The sequence below is a fragment of the Myiozetetes cayanensis genome, unplaced genomic scaffold (assembly GCF_022539395.1).
Source record: "Myiozetetes cayanensis isolate MyiCay16 unplaced genomic scaffold, myiCay2020 scf5-8, whole genome shotgun sequence".
In the NCBI taxonomy this organism is placed as follows: Eukaryota; Metazoa; Chordata; class Aves; order Passeriformes; family Tyrannidae; genus Myiozetetes; species Myiozetetes cayanensis.
In genome coordinates, this window is record NW_026087742.1 from 27,446,461 (window position 1) to 27,458,786 (window position 12,326).

The 12,326-nt window shown below is 43.1% G+C and overlaps 1 protein-coding gene across 1 annotated transcript in view; it reads right to left on the minus strand.

The window, feature by feature from the left end:
- Positions 1 to 1,705: 1,705 nt before the first annotated feature.
- The window catches only part of CLCN1 (chloride voltage-gated channel 1), a 35,733-nt gene continuing 25,112 nt past the window's right edge, over positions 1,706 to 12,326 (minus strand). The window contains exons 13-23 of the mRNA XM_050331368.1: positions 11,663 to 11,732; positions 10,252 to 10,362; positions 9,911 to 10,163; positions 9,067 to 9,200; positions 8,336 to 8,562; positions 8,109 to 8,214; positions 6,367 to 6,449; positions 5,572 to 5,610; positions 4,825 to 4,929; positions 2,853 to 2,939; positions 1,706 to 2,377 (exon numbers count right to left, since the gene is read on the minus strand). Of these exons, the coding sequence (XP_050187325.1) occupies positions 1,973 to 2,377; positions 2,853 to 2,939; positions 4,825 to 4,929; positions 5,572 to 5,610; positions 6,367 to 6,449; positions 8,109 to 8,214; positions 8,336 to 8,562; positions 9,067 to 9,200; positions 9,911 to 10,163; positions 10,252 to 10,362; positions 11,663 to 11,732 (1,620 nt within the window). The 3' untranslated portion in view covers positions 1,706 to 1,972. The remainder of the gene's footprint in view (positions 2,378 to 2,852; positions 2,940 to 4,824; positions 4,930 to 5,571; positions 5,611 to 6,366; positions 6,450 to 8,108; positions 8,215 to 8,335; positions 8,563 to 9,066; positions 9,201 to 9,910; positions 10,164 to 10,251; positions 10,363 to 11,662; positions 11,733 to 12,326) is intronic.

A 12,326-nucleotide genomic window follows, 5' to 3' on the forward strand; every position in this document is an offset into this window, starting at 1 on the left:
TGTGTGCAAGAGACTTGCCCTCAGATCAGTGTTGTCTTCTCACAAGGACAGGGTGACTCTTGGAGGACAGAAGAAAGGGAAAGGCTGTGCCCAGTTAGCTCATAAAGGGGACTCGTGTGCCAAAGACAATACACAGCTGGTGGGCTCTGAATTACAGACAGCAGAAATAAATTTTTCCCTCTTCAAGAGAGTAGCTGGTAAAATTTCCTTCTACTATAATCTTGTCACAGACTCTCCCACCCATAAGCATCATCAGAGAGGAATTGGGGGAAGGTCAATGTCAATCCTTGGAATTAAAGCCAGGAGGGAATTTTCCTTTGGCGCCTGGGTTAGAGGTAATGATATTTTTAACTTGCTACTGAGAGAGCTTATGGAAAATTATCTCTTAAGGTGAAACTGGTCACTCTAAGTTAGGTAATACTTCAATAATATCAGGAAAGGGGATGTCACCCAACATCTGGGAGAATACCCCCAAGAACATATTCTCCAAGCCTGGATTTATTCTCCTTTGCTGATAAGTGAAAACATATTCGATAGGCTGCTTGGGACTGCATATAAGTGCCATGAGACACCAAAAATATGATAGAAAGAAATGTAGACTGTTAGAAGAAAGCTGCAGAATACACAGAATTTGATTTTGCCTATTTACTGAGAAAACCTCACAAGAGTGGTGAGTTAAACAAACCAGCATCTCATCTTTGGATGATAAGATTTTGCATGCACAACACGAACTGACAAGACATCTCTTCACAAGATGCAGATCAAGATCTGCTCCAGATTTAGAACTGGAATAGAGAGGGATGCTGTAGACAAGGGTTGAGGTCTCTGCTGTTAGTCACAACGGAGATAAGCTGGCAAAAGTGAGAGCTGGAATTCTCAGATATGAGGTATGCAGAAATATGTGGAAAGTAAGCAGTGCAGAATTAGCAGGAAAGAGAGCAGGAGTTTTCAGAAAGAAATCCATTTTCAAAGTGTAGAAAATGTAGCTTTCCTCTGCTGTATTTCTTGGCAGCCTGCAAACACTCCATAATTTTTTTTTATTTTGAGTTCTTGTATTTTAAGACTATAACTGTGGAAAAATTGTGAACAGTGATTCAGAGAGACAAACACGGGTATTTGAAATATAGGTACATACATGCTGCTTTACTCCTCTTCCCCCAACACTGACGATGCCCCCACTTGAGATTTTCACATTCTGTTAAAAAATTCCAGAGATTATGGGAAAACAAAGAGGCTTTTCTCCCTTTCAGTGCTTTCTAAAGCCCTGACTGAATTCAAGGCATGAGATATATACCCAATATTTTCCTCCTATCTGTTTTTAGGGCATAGCTCAGCTAAAGGACAGAGGAGAAGCTCTTAACTGCACCCCCATCCAGGAAAATCCCAGAGTAAAAATTGAGAAAGCATAAAAATGTTCTACATGGGAATGTTTGGGGGGGATGCAAGATAAGAGCTAGTGAAAAGGAGCTGCAGCAACATGGACAGGATTGCAGTCAGAAGCAGTGGTATGCTTCTAGGCTAGGGTCCTGGCTGTGTGTTACACTGGTGTATGCGGGCCAGGTGTGACTGGAAGGATGACACCAATGGTGAATGAGAAGAACTGCTCCTCTTCCACTTTCCACATGGCAGATTGACCCAGAGCATCCTGGCAGTGTCCAGCAGTATTCATATCCTGTTACAACCCCTTCTGCCACGTTATGTAGACACAGCAGAAGCCTAAGCATTATGAGCCTGTACTTTGGCACCTTCCAGTCCACATCCGATGCCTGCACACACGTGTATAGTCCAACAGCCCAACAGTCTTTGCACAGAGACAATGCAGCAGAAGAAAGGGTTGGTCTGATGCCCCTCCTCGCAGCTGAATCATACCTCTGTGGGGATTGCAAAGAATGTCCAAAAGCTTCCCTTTGAGGAGCAAACACAAGAAGACTGGCTCACTGAAGAGTGTGATGGACTACTACCCTCACACCAGCTATAAGCGGACCTCTTCATCCTCATCTTCATCTTCATCTTCATCCAGGTCAGTGGTGCGTAGGCTTATGTCCCTGAGGATGTCTGAGATGTTTTCAGCAACTGGCCCTGTAAGCTCCAGCTCTTCCAACTCAGTATCAGTGGCAGAAGTGGAGCATGGGACTTCCCCCTCTTCATGTGAGTTTGAGGGCTGGGGGGAGTCCGAGCAGGGAGGCAGTGGGCTCTCTGTGCCCAAAGGCACTGCTTGCTGTGCTGCCACCATGCCATTGTCCTCCCGGTTCCACGCCTGAGTGGCCTGAGTGACCTTCTCACTGTTGGTGGAAGTCCGGTTGGTATTACGGAAACTGGCGAGGGGTGGGCGGAGACGAACCCCGGAGCGCGTGGAACCCTCTATTGCCTTCTGGAGCTGTAAGAAGAAAAAAATTTCTGAAGAAACAGATGAAGGGAAGGGTTATCCAGCCTTACTCAGCAGAAGTTCATCTACTCCCCAGGGCTAAGGGATCACAAATAGAGTCACAGCTCTAGCTCTGGGGCCTATGGAGATAATCTTTTACATTGGTCGTGTAATGAAAAATTCCATGGTAAATACCAAATTCCACACCACTTTCAGAAACAGCAATAGCCACTCAGTTAAGAGTGGCTCATGAAAAGGATGAACCTTCTAACATTCCTATAAACAACACCTGCTGCCTCCTCTGAAATGCAGTCATCCATTCCTCTACATGCCTTCCAAAGAGTTGATTCAGAATTCAACACTGGATTGAAAATGCAGCAATTGTAGATATATATATATTCCCAGCTGGAACTTGCAGCACCCGTAAGGTATTGCAGTGATCCATGGGACATTCGCAGTTAATTAAGAGGATGGTAAGGGATCTTACCTCTTCCAAAGCCAGCACTCCCCTCAGCTTCCCCATACTGGTTACATAGGCGTGGCTGAGGCCCAGTAATGAGAACAACGTATGCGTCTATGAGCAAAACCACAAAAGAACATTTCAGGGACCTTGGAAACTGGTTACATAGTACTTGGTGCTAGAGCTGGGACTTGGGATTTAGAAATGGGAATCACAAAGGCACGCAAGTCTGCAGTTATCCCAGTGAGAAACTACCTCATTCCTTCCCCTTTTGTATCTGCCAAATACTACCCTTTGGTCCTTCTGCTGTGCAGCCCTAGTTGGGAATGTGTTGATGATGGAGAACACATTCTCAAGGTCACCCTCATCCTGCATCTGGCAGAGAATCACGTGCAATACCCTGTGTTGTGTATTTGGGGACTTACGCAGATCTATTTCATTTTGGTGCTAGAAATTGACCTAGCCTATGTAAAGCCAGAAACTGCTTAGGTTATTTATTTCAGTGCTTTCCTTAACAATAGAAGATTTATTTTTTCCTATTCCAGAATATTTTCTGTTAAAACTTAAGCTTGTTGCTGCTTATCCAGTGCAGAGAGAACACTGAGAACAAGTTATTCCCTTTCTCCTGCAAGATCTCCTTGAAAGGGCAAATATCACACTGTTATCAGTCTTCTTTTCTTAAGCCTAAATATACCCCATTATTTTACTATTCTTCATAGATCTGGCTTTCTAAAACTTTCCACATTCTCGGTGCTCATCTGTGGTGTATTTCCAACCTTCAATTTCTTTTAGCTGAGCTCCAGCTGGACTTTACCTATGGTCTTACATTTAGTCGTCCTTTCACAGTTGGTGTTTGCCTTTTTTTTTTTTTTTTTACGTCACATGAGATATTGAATGTCATGTTCAAGTGTAAACTAGGAAAAATCTAATTTCTCAGGAAGAAGACATTTTACCCTAATGTAAAAGAAAATGAGACTGCGTAAATATAGTTTGATCATGGTAAATTGTTATATTCTTGCCATTGTCAGTACTCTTACATTTAGCTCTAACTGTGCATACCTCAGATAGTTTGATTATTTACTCCTGCTATTTTGAGTGCATCCAAGTTAATGTGATTTGTTTCTTTTTTCAGTTTCTCACTTGCTCTTTTGTATAACAGGTACAAAACTTCCCCTTTTGCAGCCTTCAGGTATAATTTCTTGTAACCCCTGTATTCTCAAAGGTAAATGCTAGTGGTTTTCAGATCACTTCAGCCAGCCCTTTAGAAAACACCAAACTCATATGAACTATATGCTAACCTCTTCTTATTTTGCTCAAGGCTGAGATCTTACCCCCTTGATAACAGCAATTAATTAATTTTGTGCAAGGTATATGCTGGCCATTCATATTAAATGAATATTTATAAAAACAGGCACTGTGCACTTTCACTTTAGTAGACCGCTTTTCCTTTCCATCGAGTGAAAGGCCAGTCCTCTCTTCCCCTGACATACGACTGCTTTAATCCCCAGTCATCCTGTGCTGACTCTAGAAGTTGCATGATCCAGCTTCCTCTTTCCTTGTCCTTCAGTTCAGTGAAGAACCTGTGATATAGGCAGACTTTAAACCCTGACAGAAACACCGTGAGAAATCCAGGAGTACTCATTCCAGTACTGCACACTGACAAAGTAGATTGTAAATCTCAGTGTAATGCCACAGCAGCAAGGCCTACAATTCTACTACAGTGTTAATGTAGTGGCTGGGATTTCCTATGTGGTGTCCAAAAGGTTTTTTAATAAATGCACTGAGATTTCTTATCACATAGCCTTTTGTTTTGCAGGAGATTGGAGGTACACACAGAAGGTTGTAGGAACAAACTGACTTCTGTAACTAGATGTGGAAGTTGCTGCTGGTAGTAGTTGTAGGTGAAGACAAGGAGAAGAAATAAGTCATAAACTGAACTTGCAGTGATAGATAGGATGGAGAAAAATGATATATGTCTCAGGGAGACATCAGTACCCACCTTGTGCAGGGAAGTTCTCTCCACCAGTTGGAAAGGGCAGGGGTCTATGCGGCAGCTGTCAAAGCACACGTTCTTGTTCAGCTCCTCCTGTTCCCAAGCATCTATCTGACACAGGAAGGAAGAGTGATCTGCATTGTTGCTGTCTTGTGCACCCAACTAGTCCCCTTCTTTTGTTGATGCTTCTTCCTTCCTATGTAGATCATTCATCTTGCCCATTATATCGTATCACCCCCCTGAGGTTTCCCATCCCTTTCATGCCTGATGTCAAGTCCCTATGGAAACAGAGCAATTCCAGTACCTCAGAGGTTTTCTGAGAAGATGAGGTTTTGCTTCTTCCTGCATAAAGAGGGAGTGAACATCTTTTGCTTTCCTTTCTGAGTTCATCTTCCCCTTGTCATTGCAAGATAATTGATCCTTTGTGTAAAAAGTGAAGGAACAACATAGGCCCACAGAAAGATTTAGGTGATGGGGCACCTGTGGAGGTCTCTAGTCCAAAACCCTGCTTGCAGCAGGGCTGACTTCAAAGGTGGGTCAGATAAGTCAGAGCCTTATCATCACATCTAGCTGGACAATCTGCTTTTATCAGATGAGACTTGTCCACTGTGCAACTTGAAGAAGAAAATTACTTTAGCTATGGCTTTATGTAGCAATCATTGAGGTTGCTGGTGTTCAGGAAGTATTGCAAGTGACAGGAAATGGATAAAAGAAGCACTCACTTAACCTCACTCTCTCTGCAGCAGGTCTTACCTCTTCTGGTGTCATTGTCTCCACAGCTTCCACTGGATCCTGTAGGAGAAAACACTCTTCAGGACAGCCAAAACCCACACAGTTTCACTGAGTACAGAAAATAAAAACCTGCACAGCCTCCTCACCCCATGTGGTCCCCTTTTTGCTCCAAATAGTATATTACTGAGTGCTTAGGTTTTCTTTATATTCATCCATTATAAGGTGTACCTTGTTCTTGCTGTGCTTCCTTTGCCAATGACAATTCAGCATGGAATTCTGGTGGAGCAATTCAGGTGCCCAAACATGGCCATCTAGTACTGACTTAGATGCTCTCAAGATATCCCACGTGGGGTCCAGCCACTGCTCTAGGGTGGATGGGTCTCCCATAAGCTCTATATGATATCCACAAAGCCTGTGCAGACGTGTCAGATAACATTTAACATGGCGAGAGCCAAAAGCATTTTTCATTTTTCTCTGTCTAGCCAAAATCGTTTGCCAAATGGAATAGAACTGCACTTTATTGCAGGTTATTCAAAATATCATTAATTTTTTTCACTGAGAAAAAGATGTCCACACTCAATCATGGTGGCAGCCTTGACACCTGAGCACAAGTGGCTCTTGAGGAAGATATACAGTCCTTTACAGTAATCACATCCTTTCTCTTTGGAGAGTGTTCCCCAGTGATGCTGTCAGAGTTCAGGACCATAATTGTGTCCATGTTTTGGCCAAATGCTGAATGTCTCTGAATGTTAGGTTCTATTTCCATTGCATTCCCTTCCTTCTTTGGGGTATTACTAAGCTCTCGGTAGCCCTAACCTGGACAGTGCTCTCTGTTTCATGCGGACGGCTGCAATGGCACAAGAGCTGCTGGATCAGTTGCCTCAAACTCCTGGCATTGCCTGAACGATGAGAACAAACACATGGAAAAGAGAGAAGAACAAATGAGAGACAAAAGTACAAAGCCCCGTGCCCATCCCCTTACCCAAGACAGGCTTGGAAATAATATGAGGGACATGATAGGATAGGGCTGAGTCGGTCACAATCTAGCTATGAATTTGTAAGGTGGTGTCTGGGACATTTCAGAATAAATATTCCTGTGCAATATCTGTTCCTCAAAGACAGGAATTAAACCATTACAAAGTTGTCTTTGCAGATAATATTCATAGATCAGAAAAAACCAACACAACAAACCAAAAGCAGGACTACTAACACAGCAAGCAATCATGGGATAAAATGCTGTGACACGAGGTTTCTGCAGTCCACAAAGAGAATGTGACTTGGAGGACAAATGTGGCAAAGGAGGTAAGAATTTGGGAAATAGTTCAAAGACAAAATATATCAACAGACTGAACGTGAAAAGTGCAAAGGGATGAGGAGTAATGGGTTACAACATGGGTTGTAACAACAATGTAGTTATGGGAATCGAAAAGACCAGAATTATACTCCCAGGCAGGATAGTCAAGAGTTAGCAAAGAGCAGGAGAGAATTTCATGCTGTTGTAAACAAGGCTGTGGAGGAATTTTGGTCAGAAACAATGATAGCTGAAAACTACAAACAGCAAGGCCTCATGGAGTCATTCCAGTACCACTTCCTCTTGTCGTTCCTGGGTCACTCAGTACTATCTTCACATAAAATGTCTCACACACTGTCCTTGTTTTCATATGTGATTCTTTTTCTGCTTTGGTAGGGAAGGTGGATGGCTGCTCCAGCACTCCACTGCTGTGAAAGCATAGCATGGGTTTTTCTATGCCTTAGAGGTTTAGTCATACATGAGGGATGTTAATGAACCAGAATGTGCTATATGCTGTATTATATGCAAACCCCTGGGTGCCTAAAAGCATGAGCTAGAGCCCTATCCTCTGTATTTGTTCTCAACACTGGGCTACATCTCTGTGCTTACTCACTCTCTGCATGTTTCAGGATGCATAAAGGAGAAAAACAACTCATCATCCTGTATCAAATACACATGATATATGAATCAGAAATGTGCTATGAGTACAGTCTTGAGAGCAAAGCTAATATAGGCTGGGTTGGTAAACAAAGAACGCAATACATCAGTATTTGTTCACCATGTTAATGTAGCTGAATCAAAGAGGGGCATATCTAAGGGAGGAACTGTTCAGTTTTGGAGAAGGCTGAACAACAGCCTAAGCTACTCAAAAACCAAGTGCAGATGTTTAGATCTCAGGCAGCTTTCCCCAGGGAAATTAATCCATGTGGTGAAGAAGCCAAGAGACCTTCCATGCAGACTCTCCAGAAAATGTCCAAGGAGATGTTATTGCAAAGGGTGAAGTGGGGAGAACTAAAAGAGAGAGAGCATCTTTAGTGGGCCTACTTTGGCCATGCTCTCTGAGGGATCACAACAGAAGATCTTTCCAGGTACAGTACACTGATTTTGAGGTGCACTAAGAAAGTATCTTTAATACTGGAACGGCAGAGAAAGCTCTTTCTCAGTCTCTGGGAAACTAGCACCCTGCACAGGCATGTACACACAGTTAGCGTGAAAGCTGCCCCAAGCTGGCTAGGATGTGTTTGAGGCATGCCAGAAGTTACCATACCTGAGTGTTGCTGGGGCTCCAAAGTTTCAGTCATTTGTTTAAGAGGACTTGTCAGGCCATTTGGCTCCTCTGGGTAACTGGGAGTGGGACTTGGGGACCGAGGCAGCTGTTATGGAAAGGAGAGAAGATAAAGTCCACCTTGTGTCATTTCTTTCTCAGCCCCTCCAAATGCCTTACTGCTTCTTAAGCAGTCTCTGTGTTGCAGTCTCTCCACTTGTCTCCCTCACCTCTCCCTTCTCATCTGTATCCTCATCCTCATCAACATAAGCAAAGGAGTCATGCTTCAGCTTTGGCAGGTTTGCCCAGGGTCCCTGGCTGTATCCATCGTAGGGTGCCTCAGACAGCTTCTGCTGCATTTCTCTGTTGAGGAGCTGTCGTCGTTCTGGGCTTATATGTCTCTGGAGGAGAGCTTGCAGTTCAGATCGCTCTACAGACCCCAGAAGGATCATGGTTTCTGCATAACACGGAGCAGAGAAGCCATTAAGCCACTTCAAGGTTTTGAATGTCCCTTTCCTCCCTCAAGGCTCTTCAAAGTGCTCAGGCTCGTTCTGTCTAGAGCTATACAAAAGTCATTAACCAGCCGTGCTAGTTGCTACTAGGCTGTGGGAAGGAAGCTCACCGTTCCTGAGCTGTGCCACTCCTCAGCACCACGTCAGAAGGAGGCTCTTTACTAATGCAAGATCCCAGGAGGGCCCTGTTATCTCAGTTCAGTCTACAAACTTCCCACACACCTCCCCTGTGTGCTATATCTGCATCCCGCCCACTCTCCAGCTTACCTGTCTGACCAGCTGGAACAGCCTGCTGTCATACATCATCCACAGAGAAAGAATTTTAGGGAGATTTTTTGTGTAGGAGGTTCACACTCTCTGTTTCACAGCATGTAATTTGAAAGCTAGTTTCTTTGTCTCTTTAAGCTGAGACAGTCTTCAGGAGAGACAAGTTTCTTCACATTGCTTACCTGGTGAGTCCACCAAAGGCAAAGTCTTCACTGTGGTGCTTTGGAGTACAGTTTGCAAGTCTCGGTATTTACAGTTGGAGGAGACAAATTTCACATCTTGGACCATAATATCCTCCACAAAGATATTGTATTTGCTGTGAGTTTGTGGACAATAAGAGGAAGAGTTAACGTATTAACAATGCCTAGCGATAAATTCCCTAAAGAAATACATAAATGACCACTTCTTTAAAAAGTGAAAGTTGAAATTACAAATACCAAATTATCTTCTGCATGACTAACCAGAGGACTTTCCAACAGGATCAATGCAGACTAACTGGGTATTCCTTACAGTTGTATTCCACCCCATTACCCTGCACCAAAAAATATACACATATATATAGATGTTTTTTATGTATTTACCTATGTATATTACATATCCTAGAGAGAGGAAGTTGTATATATGAATAACTGAATTTTGCTTCAAGAAAAATATCCAAATAAAATAGTATTTCAAACAATCACTAGAAAAAAAAAACTCAAACCCCACTGAATTAAGATAAATTAAATTCTCTATTTTTAATTTTTTTAATTAAAGCAATTTGGCAATTTTCATATAGATTCAGTAACACTGCAGGTCATTCAAACCCATGCTTCCAGTGAAAAAAGAGGACTTGTCTCTATTTTTGTGTATGAACTCTAATTCTGCTCCACCACTTGTTTTTTTTGCGCTGCAAGCCTTTTCTGTCTTTTTATTTCCTTTGTAGTACTATCCCTTTTTCATAACTTTTTTTTCTCCTGTGGTCTTATCCTTTTCTGCTTTACTTCTTTGCCACTCCCTGCCTCCACCTCTGTTTGACAACTATACCTTATGTGATTCCAGCCCAGGTCTGGCAGGTAGGGCAACTTCTTCACCTGGATGATGCTGTCATAGAGACTGGGCTGCAAACTCTGGGCCACCATGTTGGCAAGAATGACAGCCACCATCATAGGGAGGATGTGAGAGATCTGACCTGTCAGCTCGAAGCAGATCACAGCAGTGGAGACAGTGTGGCTCACGGCTCCTGTCAAAGCTGCTGCACCTTTCCCAGGTAGGGTGGAAAAGGAATAGGGAGAGAAGACTATCATATAGCAACAGCATGTCATGTCAACCGGGAAAGTTACGACGATGGGACCAGGTGGAGAAAAAGAAAAGACATGGAGACTCACCAATGACAGCATAACCTCCAGGTAAGATTTGATAAACAATATCATCAAAGAGGATTCCGTTGGGAAAAAGTGCTGCCATGATTTCCCCAATAAGACGTCCAAATGCAGCACCTGAAAAATATCACTGACAGTTACAGAATTAACATTTCAGGAACATCCAGTCTGTCCTGTGCACCTGTGCTGGGCAATTACTTGAATATTTTCTAACAGAAACAAAGCCAAACCTTACATTAAAATGACACTGAGGACTAAAAAGTAGTTCTCAGTTACAAAATACAGAAGTTAGATTCCAGGAGGAAAAAAGGATACTAGGAATGTAAATACAGTTGAGCCCTCATTCATCCACTTGGACACATCAGGCACAGCAGTACCTATGCTCCTCAGGGAGGAGGGTATATTTTCAAACTGTGTACCATGCCAGTCTAAATCACAGTTGAGGCCCTTCAGACTCTCATTCTGTGAATGTCCAAACATTAGAATTGCAGCTTACAGAAAAGTTTAGGTGGGAAGGGACTTTTGGAGGTCTTGTTCTGATCCCTGCTCAGAACAGGGCTAATTTCAAAGTGAGATCAAGTCACCCATGGCCTTGTCCAGACAGGTTTTACAATTCTGCAAGGATTTTTCATATTGGTGGACACAAAATGACACAATATTCCAGAATTGTGTCCAAAATGCTGAATGCAGGGAAATGACCAATTTCTTTGCCTTGCTGGCTAGGTTTTTCCTAATATAACTTTGTCTGTAGTTAGCCATCATCACTGCAAGGGCATGCTACTGACTCATGTTCAGTTGCTGCCTGCAAGAACACAGAGGTCCTTAGAGCACATTATTATGTTTGAGTTATGGATACTTAATGCTGAACTTCATGAGCTTGTATAATTCAGTCTAATTTAGCCTCTCTTTCTTAACATTACCATAATAGTAATTTCATTTTTGTTATTGGAATTAAAATCAGTTAAAAAAGCAATAAACTTCTGTCTGTTATCACATTTCAGTCAGAAGAAATGAAGAAGTCATAGATTACATAGCAGGTAGTAGTTTTGAGGTTGTCTCTTCTAGCTGGCCTTAAGGGGTGAAAAGAGCAAGTACTACAAATTGTAGGATGAAAGTTTCTCTGTAGGTGAAGAGGCAGAGACATTAGAAGACCATGGCTCAGCGTGTCTTCCCACAGTATGGCTTTCCTTATGTAGAAGGACAGGGATTTTCTCCTCAGCATTTGGTTTTGGGGGTCGGGAGAATGGCGAAAACAGAGACTCAGAGGCTGGTGTATGGACTGCTAATCAAGCTTGTCGTAGAGATCAAGTGATGACCCCTCATACACTAGAAGAAACCTGCTGGGTATGTGTGCAGCGACTCTCTTTTCCTCCCCACCTGTCAGACATCTATGTTGTAACACAGAACTGAGACTCACCTAATACGAAAACAGGCATGAAGCCTCCACAGGGGATTGGCATCGTAGTAAAAACAGCAGACATGCAGAACTGGAACAGAGGCAGAGAGTGCAGTTGTTACTGAGCAGCAATAGCATTTCCTGCTGCCCCACTCTACTGCCCCTCCTATGAATCTGTGAGGAATCACTTTCTGAGGGATCTGGCAGTTCAGACAGAAAGTGAAGGATAAAGGGGCTGTGAGGCATGAAAGGGAGCTGGAGGAATTCTGGCAACACACCAACACTGATGCAGAGGACCTCTGCGTGACCCCTGTGGTGGCAGGGAAGCTGAATCACCAAGGGGATGGTTGAACATGAGAACTCCTTTGCCTTGGACCTCAGGAGATGGTATTTCCTACTGCTCCAAACATTTTAGCTTTCTGTAGAACAGGGTTGCCAAAAATTCACTGACTCGGAAAGATTTCAGTACAAAGGGAATTCTGGAGGCCTTTTCCCCAACATTCTCCCAGAATGGCCAGCTCCTAAGTTAGATGGGATTGCTCAGGGGCTTCTCCAGGTGAGTTCTAAACATCTTGAAGGGTGGAGATTCCCCAACTTTTCTGGGCATTTGCGCTCCTGCTGACCCACAGTCAAGAAAATTTTTTCCTGAAGTATAACTCCTAAATTTCATTTATTCAAGCTTGTG